The sequence below is a fragment of the Aythya ferina genome (assembly GCF_964211825.1).
Source record: "Aythya ferina genome assembly, chromosome: Z".
Taxonomy (NCBI): Eukaryota; Metazoa; Chordata; class Aves; order Anseriformes; family Anatidae; genus Aythya; species Aythya ferina.
In genome coordinates this window covers 27,913,651-27,932,083 of record NC_140299.1, presented here as the reverse complement: position 1 = coordinate 27,932,083, position 18,433 = coordinate 27,913,651, and the positions used below count along the sequence as shown (strand labels likewise).

The 18,433-nt window shown below is 39.5% G+C and overlaps 1 protein-coding gene across 1 annotated transcript in view; it reads left to right on the top strand.

Moving 5' to 3' along the window:
* The window catches only part of PGM5 (phosphoglucomutase 5), an 83,625-nt gene that overhangs the window by 53,226 nt on the left and 11,966 nt on the right, over positions 1-18,433 (top strand). The window contains exons 8-10 of the mRNA XM_084503994.1: positions 6,759-6,894; positions 7,833-8,016; positions 13,589-13,723. Of these exons, the coding sequence (XP_084360120.1) occupies positions 6,759-6,894; positions 7,833-8,016; positions 13,589-13,723 (455 nt within the window). The remainder of the gene's footprint in view (positions 1-6,758; positions 6,895-7,832; positions 8,017-13,588; positions 13,724-18,433) is intronic.

Sequence of the window (18,433 nt, the reverse complement as noted above, 5' to 3'; positions counted from 1 at the left end):
TGATGGACTTCAAGCCTGCAGATCACTTTTATAGAAATTAGAAGAAGTGGTTTCAGGGCTTGATCTACTGAAGCACTAAGGGCATTATGCTTTGTGTTGGCCTAACTTCTTTATTACCCAGAGTTAGCAGTTGCTTGTTGAGATTGGGAAAGAGGGGCAGTTGTCTAACAGAGATAAAGGGCCTTTGGGTTTTGCCTGTACTTCAGGGTGGGCAAGATAGTTACAATTCCTCTCTATCCCTGCACCTGACTTCTTTTCCTTCACTAGGGTTTTGCTGTAGGGCACTAAAACAATTGTGTTTTGTACAACAGCCTCTCTTCTAATTTTGAAGCTTGCATCTCCTAACCTCACACCAGCTCTGCATTCCTAACACTCTCTGTGTTCCTGTCTGAATCTGTTTCTCCTATCCTGTCATTAATTCTTCACATTTCTGATAAATTCTGTCTCTTGTGAGTTTTAAGATTCCTTGACCAACACATTTCTGGCCAGTATGGAGAGCTGCTCTACAGCAGCACTCAACCTATGCATCTCAGGCCATTCTGGTCAGATGGGCTTCCTGGTACCTGCAGCACTTCACTGGCAGTGCTGGAAGGCCTTCTGGCCTTCCAGTTTTGACAATGCCATCTAAATGCTGGTATAAACTGTCAGGATTGAAGCCCATGGGCATTCAGACAACTTGGAGCACTGGATCAGTGTGTAGATAGTTGCTGTGTAAATGGATTGTGACAGTGCCTACAGGGCACTTACAGTGATGTCTAAAGTTTGTTTTATTCCCTGCCTCAGTTTTCTTATCATCTTTCAGTTCAGTGCAGCTGTCTGAAAATATCTCATATGCCAGGAGGTTTATTTGTAAAACACAGGCTGGTCTGTAGATGACCAACACGTTAGCGATGTGAGCTGTTTTTAGCAATAAATATTTACCTTATTGCGAACCTTTTGCTAATGTCCTAAGCTGCATGACCTTCACAAGTTTCTGCCACTATTGGGCATTTGAATCAATTTTACATCTTTCCCCTCCATCGTACCTATTTAGGGAACTGAAACTTAGTACTTTTTTAGCTTTCAGTGTGGGATTTTTCAAGAAATGTGCCATACAGCACATTACATCACAGAGTGGTAAAATTGTTGTTCTGTGCAAGAGAATGGAGTTTTATAGATCCTTGTTCTATTGTCAAACTAACTGAACAGCATTGGAGATTGATTGGTTGTGTACCCAGGTAATCCAGCCCAGCTGGAATTTCCAAACAATACAGAGCCCTAGTTTTATAATATAAGGGATTTTGCACTGGCAAGTAAATAAAAGCAAAAATTTCTGCTATAAAAGGAAAAAAGATTTTGAAAACATCCCATATGGCTGTGTTTCCCAGACTTGTTTTTTGGCAGCTGATCTTGGAGCTCAACCAATGCTTTAAAAACTTCTTCCATTTTTGTAGCAGTGTGGGGAGCTTGTCAGATGAGGTTAGTAGCTTTCTGGTTCTGTGACTAATGCCCAGGACACAGTTCAGAGAAGGGCGTCAGCAGCAGCAATTAGTTTCTAAGTTTCATCAGCAAACTATTAATCAGGATTAGGAGAGCTGTGTGGTTGATTTATCTTTCTGCAGTTTAAGCCCCTTCAGTAATTGCTGCATCTTTCATAAACTTGCACGCTTCATCTCCAAATTTTCAGATGCCATTAACACCAACTGTCTTATCCTGCAAGATAATGTGAAAGAACTAGTGGAGAATATAAAGGTGGTCTGGTGTTGGAAATAATGAAAGCCTTAAAAAACCCATATGGTGGTATCTATGACAGTAACACAAATCTGAAATAATCCTGTTAACTTGAGTAAAAGAACAGATCAGAATGTCCCTAAATCTCCATTTGCCTAAAATATCACCAGAATTCAGATTCCTGGATGATAAGTCTGTAAGACTAGAACTGTGTGCAAACAAAAAATGTTGTACTATGAGTTTGTGAACTTGCCTCAATCTTATTTTTGCTTTGAAAATGTATTTACAAAATACAATACGCTAGACAGAGTTACCTATTCTAGGGAAAAGCAAATATGTTGTCTTCATGCATATGTCCCTCAGGGCTCACTCTCTCAATCAAAATTGCAAGTCATTTCAGATAAAGAACAGATGAGACATATAAATGCTTGCATGCCCAACAGCTTTACAACATCAGAAAAATCATAATATGAACATATTTTCTATGATCTTACTTTGTCTCTCAAGCTACTGACTCTCAAGTCTTTACTTCAGTTTAAGCCTGTCTAAGCTGAGTACTTATTTCTGAATGGGAACATGCTCTGACAGTTTTTCCCAGATTGTTTACTCTGAGTCTGGCCTTAGCAATTAACTATTACAGTAGTAAAAGAAAAACCTTTTGCTACTATTATGTGGAGAAATACGTGACAAATTAACTCAAAAAATAAACTGTGAAAGTACTTGTTCTTATAATTTTCCTTAACAATGTCAAAATAGATATAATGGGATAATTGGAAAAATATTTATTGACTCCACTGTTCTTTCTGCTTCAGCTCCTTACACAGGGCCTGGAATTCATTAATGTGTTGGTTTTTCAGTAAAAAGTATAGCTCAGGATTATCCTGAGATTGATAAATTCCCTCAGCAAGACAGGACAACTGTTAGTATTGTAATTCCAGGAATACATAGTTGTGAATCATCTTGATCACTTTGTACAGACCAGCTCTGCCTCTGCAAATCCACAAGAGATACTGGGTATATAAACAAAAAACTGTTAGCTGAGCTGAGGCAGAACTAGCTTCCTGCCTAATCTTTCTAACATGTAAGTGGAGAGGTAGAAATAAAAGAGGGAAAAAAGCAAAGACATGTACAAACAAAGGTGCAGCAGGTGAAAACCAGAGTTGTCTGAGTTGTGGCAGTGAATTTTAATCTGCTAAAAGAAATAAAGGCAATACATTCACACATAGGTGCAAATAGTAGCTCAACTGATGGATATACTGGTATAATAAAAGAGGTGGAATAAAGAAGTTCTGAGAAATCCCAGTTGCCAATTTTCCTTCTAGTAAGAACAATGAACTGAGACGTTTCATGGACACACAGGATTATTGTTGCTATATCCACATTAGGCTAGCATTTTTAATCAGTGATTTTTAATTCTGGAATTGTTGTGTGGTTTCCAGGTTTCTCCATCAAGACTTTTGCCTCTGGGTTGCTTTTTTTTCAACGCTTTCTCTTTCCAGAGAAATATCAGTCTGTCTGTTGTTCTGAAGGACACACAGGGACACAGCACATGCCAAAGCTGCTAAATGGATCTGATACATGTGTACACTCATCCTTCTTCATAGAGATTTATAAGCTTAAGTCATGCCAGAACAAGGCTTGGAGCATGACACAGACCTTTCCAAAAATTCTTCTCTCCATGTTTCACTGGACCATTTTGGTTCAATGAAACATGCTCAAACCGTTTGTTAAATCAAAATGCATCTCTTCTTTGGTGTTTATTTCAGACGTTTGCACAGAAGTCTTGATATATTGACCATTTTGCTGACTGAATAATTTATTTTTCACTGCATGATTTGATGACTTGTAGTCTGCAGAGTGTTATACAATCAGAGAATAAATGATTGCTTATATTAGAACTAATAGTCCAGGTGTTTAGTTTAATTCTGTGTCTCCACTTGTTGTTAGTATCTGTGGAGATACGTAAGCAATTTAAGTTACTGGTAATAGCAGCAGTAGAGATAATTTTTTAGGCAAAATTGACTTTTCCAGTGTTAAGGATGAATGACTAAAAGAAGAGCCAGGAAGGTTAAGAAGGAAAGGAGCAGCCATGGTGGGGCATGCTCACGACTGCTAGGGCCATGCCCAGCCTCTCAGGGCTCCCCGGCCCTGCCCAACACCTAGGACCCCGTATCAGCCCCTGCCCCAGCAACACCACAGTAGGGCTGGTCTCCAGCTCCCTATGCTCCTGTCCTGCCCAGACATTGGCCCTGACAAGCTGCTTCTGGTCCCCAGGGAGCCCCCAGTCCCTGTGGTGACCCAACAGCTGGTGACATGACAAGGAATGCAGACACTGGAGGGAAGTGACAGGTCTCTTCCAGATCTCCCTTTTGGTGGTACTGGCAGAAACCTGCACTGGCAGCATTATCTGGAACAGACTCTTGGCTAAAGTAAAAATGATCACGACCATGCCATCTGCTTTTCATATGAGCAAAGATGACTTTATTATCTGTAGGTCTTAATGTTGGAGTTTCTGTGGAAGGCATCCTTCAGCTGACCTAGTGTGTTATCATAACAAGGGAGTAGAAGAGCTGAGGACCTGATTATCTGAAGGGCTGATTTCCTGTGGAGGGACATTTGTTTTCCTTTTTTATCTGAAGCTATTTGCAAAGCTCTGAGAGCTCATAAATAACCCTGCCCTTTTTCTTCTGATTAGTCGGCACTCCATACTTTGATAGCGCCCGGAGGCTCTGAACCAGGGAACACAGTAAGCTCTTGCTGTTTTTATAGCAGCTGCTCGAGGACCATCCGATTGCTCTAGGCATTGTATTAGGAGACTGTTCTTGTTGCAGAGAGCTCACAGGCTGCAGACCAAGGCAGATAAAAAGAGGAGAAAAGACATATTCTCAGTATCATGACAGCTACTTTGCAAACATGAAGGAATATTACTGCCTGTCTCAGTTTTTAAATCCATCTGTGCTATTCAGTGTCCCTGTTTTCTATGTTACCAAACTCACAGACACAAGCATTATCTTCATATGGCTTTTTTGTTATGCTTTCTAGAAACATATTTTTCCTTAAAAACTCTTCAATAATTTTATACAGCTCTAGTATTGTGCTGAAATAGTCATTTACATGTAGTTAACTTTGTGGTCTTTGTTGTTGTTGTTGTTGTTGTTGTTGTGTGTTAGATTCAGGGGGCTGAGGGTCTACACCCCAGGGGTGAATGAAAGCAAAGGAGCCTAAGCGGCAGACAGAGTTGTGGCAAGCCCAGAATGATGGGCTCTTAGCAAATTTGTAAGAATAGCATCTGTTAGCCTGACTGCTGCTGTCTCTCAAGAAGAGGGACTGCAAGTTGAAGACAGCAGCAGTGACTGTCAAGAGTGGAACCCAGGAACCATGGTGGCTCCAGGCAGGTCTTACTGTTTTCCTTATATGTCTTTAATTTTCTGTTGACTTTTCACAGGATTAATAGCTTCAGTGTATCGATTTATATTATGGGATCCACGTTTGCTGCCAGTAGGAATACACAGCCATTTTAACAAATGAGTGTACAGAACTTTCAGGCTATTCTGCACAACAAGGTTTTTGTGTTTGATGAAGGAGGATATGTCAGGCAGCAGGTTTTGAAGCTAATTATGTTTAGATTTCTCTGTGGATTATTCTTGCTAAGTAATTTCAAGGAGCATGGATAGTCCAGCTGGTTGCCACTGATTTGATAGTAATTGATGGAGGAAACAAAACTTGTGATTTAATGTATTTATTTTGTACCTAGGGTTTCTGTATTTTGTGACTAGATAAAAAATGGTAACAGTACAGCTAACAAACTTCAGCCAAATCTAGTATTATTGTGCTAGAATAATGGCCACAGATTTAACCTATCAAGTTTTTTGAGTTTATTAGCTTAAGTAGTAATCTTCCATATCTACTGAGCGTCAGGTGTATGAGATCTTGCTTTATATTAATTATCAGTAATCCATGCTTTGTTATGAATTTTTATCATCTGAATTAAGTACAGATTGCCTCAAAATTTTGCTGTAAATTATCCAAAAGTAGAGGGCACTAGCTGAAGTGGCCAAGACCTTTCCTATGAAATACTCCTTTGTTAGAAAATGCTGATTATTGAAACTTTATGCATTCTTGTTTTAACAGGCAGAGTTTAGCTTCATAGAAATGTTTCTAGTCAAGGTATGATATATGTTACATGTCTATTGCAGAGCAGGCCATTACTCCAAGTTGGCATTTTGGTTTTGGACATGGGAAATGCAAGTCCATGCTTGTTTGAATTCAGACAGTAGACTTGAACTTGTGCCTCCTGCATCTCAGAGTATGTGCTAAATCCTTTGGGGGTAGTCCAAAATAGTTCTCAGTCCCCACTGTTGTATCAATTTCTGTCTTCATAAATAAAAAGCTAGGAAAGGACTTAGATATGAACATTCAAACAGTTTTATCACTGAGAAGTATAGAGAAATGCAGAAAGGGGAAAAGTGAAGTGTTATTTTCTACTTTTTTCGCCAGACTTATCATGCTCATCATAGTTTTTTTTTTTTTTTTCTTTTTTTTTTTTTTTTTTGGTCATGAACATTCTGGAAATCTTCATTTTTTTATGAAATGGGAAAATTCTTTCTCCACAGCTTGATGGATGAACGTCTGTGCAAATAAGGAGATGCAGTTGAACTTGACTGGTATAACTCAGAACATTCTGCTTCATGGCCAAGAGGTTGCATATCTGGCCCAGTTCTAGGAAAGGGTACCAGAGGTGTGAAAATACCCTGCATGGCTGTGAGCGGGAGCAATGATTAAAAATGTTTTACTGCTACTACTACTTTTATCCAAGTACTTGAGTATCTTTTTTATTTAACCGTAGAAGTACAGACTTTGTCATATGTAAATGAATCACATTTTAAACATTAGTTCTGCTTGTCTGTCTAGGAGCTACCATAGTTGTGGAGATTACTACCTTACAGATTACTGTTAGGTGACGTACAAGTTGAATGAGCCCAGCCTCCTTACCTTGTTTTCTGATATGCAGGAATAGCAAATAATGTGCTTTACATATCTCTCCTTAGGGTCTGATCACCTGCGAGAGAAAGATGGATTATGGGCAGTGCTAGTCTGGCTGTCAATCCTAGCAGCTCGAAAGCAAAGTGTCGAGGAGATTGTCAGGGATCATTGGGCAAAATTTGGCCGGCACTACTACTGCAGGTGGGTGTTTGCTATGTCTGCACAATGAAAATCTGCTACAGATTGCCATTGTTCTGCACGCAGTTTTTTTATGTTGAGAATTTACTTACTTACTGAAGGAGCAGTGTGTTTATGTCACTTACAGTGTATGGATAATTGATTTTTCTGACATCAAATGCAGAAATATTCAAATCACTTACACGTGGAATCCATGGGAGTAGTAAGCTACATGGTATTGAAAAAAATCAAAATCTCAGCACAAGTTACTCATGTATTTGTTTCTGTCTGTGCTTCCACATGAAAATGTTTTTGTGAGAACTTGGACTATGTCTACTTTTAAGTCAGAAGAACTCTTCCAAAGATCTAGATGTTTACTCATTTTTATTAAGGTCTGGGAAAGGTGAATTCTAACTGGTGTTTCCATGATACATACCTTATCTTAGTCTCTGTCTCTGTCTCTCTTTTTTTTTTTTTTTTTTTTTTTTTTTTTTTTTTTTTTTTTTTCCCAGAATATACTTAATCCAGAGGAGCTAACATATCTGTAACATCTTCTGCCCACAGCTGTTCCTCAAAAATTTTAGCAAAAATTCATCTATTTCAGTTTCTTTTGAGCACTGGGCTGATTGTGTTCTTAATTTCAGAAAGCTGTCAGTGTATTGATTATGTTTTCTGTATTACTTTAGAAACCATGCATTTTCTAAATGGGGTTTCTCTTGCCTCAGAGCTAAGTGGCCAGTGTAGAACTGTGGTACTCGCACATCATGGGCAGGTTGCACAGAACTGCATGTATGTGCTAGTTCGATTTGCAATGAAGTACTTCAACGGTCCACCTCTAATTTTTGAAGTAAGCAGTAAATTGCTAACTGTGCACATAGTGAGCTTATTTATTTATTTATTTATTTTTCCCTAAGCTGTTCAGGACTTACTTTTTACTTCTACTTTTCTTATATATATGAAAGGTTTGATTATGAAGCATTGGAGCCCAGAACAGCGTATTTCATAATGAGAGACCTCGAAGCTTTGATCACTGACAAATCATTCAGCCATCAGCAGTTTGCTGTGGGCAACAATATCTACAGTGTGGAAAGAACAGACAGCTTTGAGTACATAGATCCTGTGGATGGCACTGTGACCAAAAGACAGGTATGGCTGTAGTGATGGAGTAGCAATGTTTTGGAGCTTTCAACATGTCTCTTAAAATGTTGTTTCTAACATTCAGGTGACAAGCCTCACCATTTATTTATTGGATGGTGATTTCTTTGCTCTGATAGACACCACATTTCCTACTTAAGATTAGCTCAGACAGGATAAGATAATATACCTCTGGTTTAGCTTGCCCTTGCTGTGCATAGATGGAGGCCAGCTGTAGTGTCACTGGGAATGTGGGAAGGTATGGAGTCCCTGTTGACAGCAATGCAAGTATAGTGAGGGTTCCCTTTCCTGAACAATGGAAAGTGTCCTGTAGAAAGAGAGTCTTTGCTTTTCCTATTTTCTATCTGAAATCTACACCTTAAAAAAAGAAAAAAAAGGTCAAATTTTCTTGCTTTCAGTGGTGTACAGTATTTGCATTATTAAGGCACATTATTCTCTTGTGGCCAACAGCATGCAGAAGACTTAAGTAGATTGTACCATATGTGGGCATGTTTGACTTCTCTAGCCAAAAAGACTGCTTCTTTGGTCCTTCTCGGCTGACTGTAGTCTGTGTCAGTAAGATTCCTTGGCTATCAAGTTTTGCAACTCAAACTGAGCCTTCAGTGTTTCATGATGTACTCAAAACTAACGATGTACTTGTTAAATGTTTATTAAAACATCTTGAATATGAACTATGGTTCATATTTAAATGTGTTCTGATTTTATGCTGTTTATTTTTATTGTCCCAGTTTCTGTGGTTTGTAAATTACTTGACCTGACCAGACCCTTACAAATGATATTACGAGCCATTAAAACTATTGTCATGCCATTCTGCTCAGCATATTTATAGTTTCCATTTATCATTGCATCCAGATAATATAAGCAGCCCACCTGCCAGTGAGCTATTCTCTTTGTGCTTTTTGCTGTTGAAACAATACACGAGGATATTGTCATATCCAAGTCCACTGGAAAATTACAGGCACAGCAGGCTTATGGCCCTTGTCCTTTTAAAAAATAGCTAGTAAATGTTTAGTGTATTTTTCTTTCCCTTACTTTGCATCCAAAGCCCTGTCCTAAATTGGAACATAATTGCTAATCAAATCACAATGTAACACAAATAGAGAAGCATGACTTGGACTGTTTTTAGATGGACTCTGAGTCCATAAAACCAGAAAGCATATGTTTTCATAGGCAAAAGCACTCAGTTATTGAGAGTACAGTTCAACCAGATTGTCTTCATACAAGGTTACATTCCTATCTCTGTGTATCTGCAGCCTCAGTGGGATTCTCCAAGCACAATAAAATAAGAAAGGCCACTAACCTGGACAAATGAAACAACAGTTCCTGCTGCCATTTCCCTCAGGTAGCTTTCTCTTGTGTAAATACAGATGCCTCATTATGACTGTTATGAGTTTCATGTAGATTTTCAAGCTATGTTTTCAGGAACCCGTTCAAAGTTTTGTTCCAAAGCAGTATGTGGATAGACATTTACATTCAGAGTAACTAAGCAACTTCTCATGAATGAGAAGCTGGCCTCATACTAACAAATCAGTGTTAATAAACAGCAAGAACAGACACAGCAACAGAAAACAAACACAGCAACAACAAAACAGGCAGATAACAATACACCCAGACTGTACGTTCTAATTTATTCTGACTATTGAAACCCATGAATATTGTTTATCACAGTGCAATAAGGTATAAAATTAAACATTCTGCTGTTCTTGAAGACTGTTTTCATTTCTGAAGTCTTATTGTGCTAGCTTTTGCACAAACATTAGCACATAACAGTGATGCTCCTGAGGATCCTGCAATCTAGAAACAGGACCATTTGCATTTGTCTATGGAATTTGAATTAGAAGGACCAGAAATTGACCATTGTAAGACCTATCATATTCTGAGATTCACAGAATAAAACTCCTGAGCTTTATTATTTAAATTTTAACGTTTTCTTGCTCCTTTTTTTAGATTTAAGATTCAAGAGGCTCTGCATATGGTCTGGTGGCTTTTTGGTTTTGTTTCTTTTTTTTTTTTAGTTTAAGCAAGAGTCAGGAAAAAGGCATTGGACAAGCTGGAAGAAAGTTTTTTCATATAACTCCAGAGATAAGGCAAAAATTCTTTTCTATTCAGAACGATTGTTTCAATCCTGTACAAGCAATAAGGTATTTCCTGTCAGAACAGTGGTCTGCTATGCCTTGGAGACACTCAAGGGTCCATAGAGGGATGAATAGAAATTATGATAACCACAGTATTATGAAGAAAGATGTAGCTATTTTACATGTACTTAATTTATGTACGTGTCTCTGTTTAATATATTACTGATAGGCTATATTTTCTACTGGTATTGCATACTCTGCTGCTATACTTTAATAATGGTTTTCAAAATCCTAAGCCATTTTGCTTTAAGTTGGCTACGTAGCCTTGTTCATCCTAACTTACTATGCTGGTTAATTCCTACTCATTTAAATATGAAAATGTTAACTGGAAAAAAAAAAAAAAAAAGCACACAACAAAACTGCTAGAAACCAAATTTGCATAGTACAATATGCATTAAGTTTAGTTTTCTGGGTGCTTCACAGATCCTAGTAAATTTGCAGCTTAACCAGATTATAATGCAGAAGGGAGAAATCCCTGTGAAGCTCTGTCTGTCATACTACCTCCCAAGCCAGTGAGTTAACCATGGAACAGAATTTTCAGAGTTTCCACACAACTCATTAATATCCATTAGCAGGCCTAATTTGCCTAGCATAAATATCTGCAGATGTCCAGTGTGGGAGCTGTACAGAACATTCTCATATGCTTTCTCCTGGAAAAACGACTTATCAGTTCCCACAAGAAAATATGTTTGTGACAAATAGTGTGCCCTGTCTTATTAAAAGTGCAAGTTTCTCTCCTGTGTACTTGTCAGTGTGCTACTCTTTCTTTTTTTCCCTACCATACAATTTCTGCCTGGCACTTAGGAGATTATTGTTTTTAATGAGTACAGCCTCTGTGTTTCTATAGTTCCCTTTTGCCAGACTATTGTAAGTTGTATGGCAGGACTTGTAGTCTTATAGACAAATATCAGCTGTCATCACTCTTGTGTAAAAATCAATACCGTTGGTCATGTGTCCCTGAGAAATGTGAAATGGAGAAAATAACAAGCTCAGAAATAGTACAGTGAACTGTCTGAATGCTGGTTGTGTGTGTGTGTATGTTACACAAAAATCCCATGTACCATAAAACCATCAAAGTGGCTACAGATGCTGTAGTTTGGTGGAATATTTTGGCATCATAAAGTTGAAGGCAGAGTTATGGGGAGTGTTTATAAGGCTTTTTTGTTCCAAAAGACCTTAAGTTAGTGAGTGATGAGATTTCAGAATCTAATATTCTAGGAGAAGTAGCAATGTGTTATTGTTATTATTGACAGATAAACAGGGAGTATGCAGAAGAGTGTTCAAGTTGGTGCTGCTAGTCATGTCGTTGCGGGGGTGGTTTGGCCTACCAGGAACATACAGAATGTCCACTTTGTAATTGAATAGGAAGACAAGCTCATGCTCATGCTCATGATAGTTATGGTTTCATTTTGTGCATGTTATACTCCCTTCCTTCTTAAACCTGTTTGACGTTAATGTTACATACTTTGAGATGCTGGTCCTATGTTTGATTACCATTCAAAGTGTTGGTGCATGTTAAAATTAATTTGTATTACTCTCATACCAGTGAAATAGAGGTTCATGTTATCACCAAAGTTAGAGATGGATAATATTTCTTAGGCCATCTGATCCAACCCTTTATCCATGTGTGATATTTTCGTATTTCCTAGTGTTAATGGATAGTATCATCCAGACAGTTCTTTACTCAGGGCTGAAGATATTTTGACGTCTACCTGAGAAAACAAAGGTTTTCCACCTGTATTCCAGAATGCTGAAGCACTGTGTCAATAACAGAGTCTTCTCAAGCTGCTGATAAAAATGGAAGAATAAAATACTTCTCCCTTAATTCTCTTCTCTCATTTTTGAATAGTTTGCTGCCCATTAAAATTAGCAAGGATCTCAATTTATGCACTAGGCATTTTTCAACAGCAGGACTAAAATGGGAAATAAAGTTCAGTAGTAGAACAGGGGTGGCATTTGGCCTAGGAGTGCTATTTACAGAAAGGGAACTAGGATGTGTGTTAGTGCAGAATTAGTAGAGTATTAAACACTGCAACTATTTAACTGTTCAATTTAGTCCTTTAGTTTTAATGGGAGCAAGTTTATCTGTCTGACCTTCTTGCTTACTTTATGGCCTCCCTGTACAGAAAATCTGTTGACTGTGGAACTGGGTACATTGACTGTAGTCTGTGGAAGAATGTGTTCATACATACAGTATGAAAGCAGGAAGGAGTAAAGAAAAAGAGATGAAGATGGAGGCAAAAAGCAAATTCCAGTTTAATAATAATAAATCATTTTTATTCTACATGCATTTATTGTGTGTTAATTAGTATATTGAAATTAACTCCATAGATTAAGTTCCTGAATTGTTTCACATACTTGTTGAAATCTTTGTAATCAAATCTATATGTGTGGTCTATAAGAGAACTGATGCTGTCTTTTGTTCTCACTACCAACAACGTTTTTTTGCTTCTGTAGTTGCTTCTAACACTTTGCTGATCTCATAAATATTTCTCAGGCCATTGATTTTTTGCTCTAACAAACAGAACAAGAACAAATCATTGAAAGAAATTAAAAACAACAGTAAAAAAAGCCCTTGTTACGAGTGGGAGGGAAAAGACAAGATCATTTCTGGTCTTGAGAAGGGAAGAAGGTAATAAATGAGTTGTCCAAAGCCACTCTCTCACTTCCTGTTCCCAAAGGGAAAGGGGGAGAAAATACAATACAAGGGCTCAAGAGGAGATTGCTCAACAATCTTTTTGTCACGGGCAAAACAGATTCAGCACAGGGAGATTAGGGAAATGTACTGCCTATTATAAACAAGCTGGAGAAGTGAGAAACAAAACAAACTTCAAACACCTTCCCCCCATCCACACTCTCTACCTCCTCCTGACAAGTGGCACAGGAGGATGGGGAATGGTGGCTGTGTCCCTAATGCTTTGTCTCTGTCACTCCTTCACAGTAACATCCACCTGCTCCACTGGGGGCTCCTCCACCCATTGGGGGGCTGCAGCGTGGAGATCTGCTCCATGTGGGACCCATGGGCTGCAGGGGGACAGCCTGCTCCACCAGGGGCCTCTCCCTGCACAGGCCACAGGGGAAGTGCTGCTGCCTGCCTGGAGCACCTCCTGCCCTCCTGCTGCACTCACCTGGGGGGCTGCAGGGCAGCTTCTCACTCCTCTCTCCCAGCTGCTAATGCCCAGTGTTTTTTGTTTTTTCCCCTTTCTTAAATCTGCTCTCACAGAGGCATAAACATCACTTACTGGCTCAGTTCTGGCCAGCACTGGGTCCCTTTGGAGCTGGATGAAACCGACCCTTATCTAACATGGAACATGTTCTGGACTCTTCTCACAGAAGTCCCCTGCTACTGAAACCTTGCCAAGTAAACACAGTACATCTGTAAAAGGTATTGCCAACTTACATATATGCCACTTATTATTCTCCCATAGGGCCTGCGGATTATTTTTTCAGATGCTTCCAGGCTTATCTTCAGAATGAGTGCTTCTAGCCATGTGAGAGCTACTCTCCGGATCTATGCAGAGAGTTATGAGAAGGATCCTAGCCAACACAATAAGGAACCACAGGTAATGTAATAACATTGTATTAAGACCTGTAAAAATCAGCCATTTGTAATTGTCTGGAAGTCAGATTTCAGCAGATGCTCTTAGCCTGAAATACACTATCAGTATTGTTTTGTGAAGTGCTAAATGTAGAATACCTGAGCGCCGTGCCAAAACTGCTAAAAGTGCTCAGGAAGCATCACTAGATCTGTGCTTGGTTAGGGAAAGCTGCTTCTTGATCTTGGAAAGGAAATATCAGGGATACAATAAGAGGCTGAAGAATTTACATTAGTTAGAATGATGTGGATTGAAAGTGTAAAAGGATATTTTGAAAATAGGATAATTTGCAAAGAAGGTAATTTGGAAATCATCAATTCAGTGAGGAACATTGAAGCAGAGAGCCAAAGGGTAAAAAGGAAAGAAGTACTATGTGAATATTCATGCATTCAGTCAATCAGTTCAGACAACACTAGAAAATATCACACCCAGAGAAAGCCCATTTTTTGTATAAAATGCAGATGTTAGTGGTGTAAGTGGAATGCCAGAAAGACAGTGACATCTAAAGCACCAAATATTGCCTTAACTTTGAAGGGTATGTTGGCTTTGTTCAAGTTTTTTTAACGCTATCTTTTCACATCTATGGAATTTACTAGACTCATAAGGAGTCCTGGATTAGTCCTGGCTTTTACTATATACTGTCACTTGTGCTAGCATGACTAGACACTCATTCATGGCCTGTGGAAGAAGCACAGAGGGTGTCCTTTTTACTCTGGAAGGTTTTGCAGGCCTACTTAGTTGCATTGCAACCAGTGATAGGCTGCTCACATCTGGAAATGGTCAAGAAAAAGAATAAGCAGGTTGGGACGATGAATAAGACTGATTTACTGGGACATGAAGCAGAGCTGCAGATGTAACTGCCAAGTCGGTTCCTAGCAAGTGATTGTTAGATACTTGAATATGTGCTGTGGAAGGGTTGCTTTATACTCGTTCTGTTCCTGTACTCTTTCTCTAAGTATCCAGTGTGCCACTCTCAGACAGGATACTGGTTTAGATGCAGCCATTTTATGCTGGTGGGAATAGTAGTGAAGCTTCAGGTACCTCGAGTGCAGTTTCAGGGCTCTTGGAGAGGAGAGGGCATGTGTTCTGCATCTCAGCTTTTTCCTTGACAACTACTTGTTTTCATACAATTCCAAACAATTTCATGCATCACCTCAGCCTGTAGAACTGGATGTGCCTTGCTTCCTGTGTAGCTCCTCTGGTGTGAGGTCCATCTTCCAGATAAAGAAGCGTTAATCCAGCATTTACAGATTTTCTGTCCAAGAAAAGCTTCTATCCAAGTGCCTCCTGGCTTGAACTAGAACTTGTTGCTGTGGTCCTGTTGGCAATCACTGGACCTGACTTGTGGATTGAATTCCCAGTTTGACCTTGGACCTGTCTCATTGCCATGAGCTTGTCTGTTGATCTGGACTGTTAGTTGAACCTTGGTACAATTTCTGTGTCTGTCATGCTTGCCTGACTTGGGTAATGTGGACCTTAGCCCTGCCCTGCCAGCCTATGTTGCAGTCCCTGGCACTGAGGGAGCAGCCAGCCTTGCAACCTCCTGACAGTATCTGTCTTGTTTGCGATGCTTCCATCTCCTTCTGTCACCCCCAGCTTGACTCTTCCATAGTCTTCTTTCAGCCCTGCCATATGGGTAATTAATCTATGCCCAATTCTACCCTAGGTGCAGCTCTCTGAATCCATTGGGACATTAGGGATACTTCTTTGCAGTACGGGCTGAAGGTTAGTTTTATCATGGGTGCTGTCAGAGCAAACTGATGACCTTCTGACAGGCTTCTGGAGAGGACAGTCCCCCTCTGCTCATAACTGCTGGAATGGGGAAGAAGAAACTTTACACATTGCATTAATGGAATGTTTTTTTTTTTTTTTTTAAATATATATTTAATTCATTTGAAGTGAGTGTATATGTAACACGCTTCCCAACTATAGCAATCACCACAGATTTTCATCCTGAATCACAAGGAACACTCAACACTCCAACCTCTGTTTTTTGTGCTTGTGGATAATTTTCCTAAGTGTGTGACAACATTCCGAGGCAGGACTAGCAGTTTTAGTACATGTTTATGTAATATCTAACACAACAGGAATGTCAAGGGCTGAGATGTCTGAGTGATAAGAGCTGCAGAATAAGTTGTAGTCCTTCAAGAGATTTTTTATTTTTTTCACTCAGATTTTGTAAATGTTGTTTTCTGAGTTTTTAAACTATATTGTAAAAATGTAATTAATTTTCAGGCAGGTTGTCTGGTGATCACTTACTTAGGGTATACCAGCGATTCTTTGTGATGAGAGTAAACTTAGGAAGCATGGATGCCTGAGTCTAAACAGTGTAGGGATTCCTTGTAAGGGAAAGACTTTCAGCTGTCCAAGAATTATCTTACATCATAACCAGACACTTTCCTAGGAAGACAGAAGGTTGAGAATAAGTTACAGTACAATTCAGAAGACAGATAAACCAATTAATAATATAAATTATATATCCACCTCTAAGGTTTTTCCATCTCAAACACATGTTGTGAAATAAAACAAGAGAGGGCTAAGGATGTTCAATGGAAGAATGGATAAGCATTTCGTTTGTAATAAATAAACCCCCTGTATTTTTGTATATGTAGTTTTGTATTCATGAGTAGAATGCAAATGCAAATTTCACCAAACAGAAGTGTATCCCTGCTTATGGCAGTGAAGTTGGAGTTAGATGATCTGTAAGGTTCCTTCCAACCCAAGCCATTCCATGATTCTATGATAAGTGTTGTGAAATAATTTTGAACCCTAGGGGAATGTTTCACATTGTTTCTTCATCAAATTCCTACCATAAATTTAGTGAGTTTATTTTTATGTTATTAAACAATTGTCTATCAGACTTGTAAAAGTGCTTCAGTTTCCCCAGAAATTTTGCAGATCCAGAGATGGGTCTGGAGCTGCGCACATCCATGGAGTTGCTCAGGCAGGAACTAGCACCACTGGAGTGAGCTGAAATGGGCCTTGTGTGCCCATGGAAAGGGTACAGGGGAAGTCCTCAGGGGAGACGGTCAGGACCAGTAAGCCTTATCAGGGTCCTCAGGGATTTTAGAGTCTGGTCTTCTTTTTTTCAAAACATCAAAAGTGTCTGTTACTCCTAGAAACAGAAAAAAGGCTGTACGTCTTTTTATATACATGTGCCAGAGATTTTCTGATTGTTATATTTCTGTCTGTTTATCCAAGATATTCACTAGTGTAATTGTGATAGTGATATTCACTAGTGTAGGTAATTCCAGGGGAAGAAATGGCATTATCTTGAAACTTGCTGCAGGAACTTTACTGCACAGTGAAGACAGGTAGGTGTTTTAACATTCGGACAGCCTTAAGAAATAAGTCTTGTAGACATCCTTCTTATCTCTTGCCATGTGCAAAACGCAGGGACAGATGGTCATTTCAGATTGATTAATGCAATGAATTCTTCATCTAGTTTCCTATTGTATATAGCACAGTTCCCACTACTCCTCTTTCCTTTCCCTCTGGTTACATTGCCGCCAGCAGTGGGACATTATGAACTTCAGGGTCATAGGTTGTATCCCACAGGCATATAGAATCGCAAATATATAGAATATATTTGCTATATAGAATCATAGAACTGTAGAATCATTAAGTTTCGAAAAGACATCTAAGATGATCTAGTCCAACCTTTATCCTTGCACTGCCAAGTCCATCATTAAACCATGTCATTAAGCTCTACATCTCATCTTGTCATAAAATTAAAAGGAATTATTACAGAATCACAGAACAGTTGAGGTTGGAAGGGACCTCCAAAGGTCATCAAGTACATCCACATGTTTTTTGAAGACCTCAAGGACTCAACTACTTTTGTGGGCAGCCTGTTCCAATACTTCACAACACTTTCAGTGAAGAAATATTTCCTAATATCCAACATAAACCTCCCCTGGTGCAACCTAAGGTCATTTCGTCTTGTCTTATCATTTGGTGCTTGGGAGAAGAGACTGATCCCCACCTCGCTATAGCCTCCTTTCAGGTAACTGTAGAGCATGATAAGGTCTCTCCCGAGCCTCTTTTTCTTCAGGCTAAACAATCCCAGCTCTCTCAGCTCCTCAGCTGCTCCTCATAAGACCTGTTCTCTAGACCCCTCACCAGCCTTGTTGCTCTTCTTTAGACATACTCCAGCACCTCGATGTCCTTCTTGTAGTGAGGGGCCCAACACTGAGCACAGTGCTCAAGGTGAGACCTCACCAGAGCCAAGTACAGAGGGACAATCACTTCTCTAGTCCTGCTGGACACACTATTTCTGATACAAGCCAGGATGCTGTTGGCCTTCTTGGCCACCTGAGCACACTGCTGGCTCATGTTCAGCTGACTATCAACAAATACCCCTGGGTTTCTTTCTGCCAGGCAGCTTTCCAGCGACTCTTTGCCCAGCCTACAGCATTGTGTGGGGTTGTTGTGCCTCAGGTGCAGGACCCGGCACTTGGCTTTGTTGAACTTCATACAGTTGGCCTCAGCCCATTGGTTCAGCCTATCCAGATCCTCCTGCAGAGCCTTCCTACCCTTAAGCAGATCAACACATGCATCTAACTTGGTGTTGTCTTCAAACTTACCGAGGGTGCACTCGATCACCTTTTTGCCTGTTGAAAATTCCAGTTGATTCTACTTCTTTGGATAATCATAACTCCTGGGATACTATTCAGT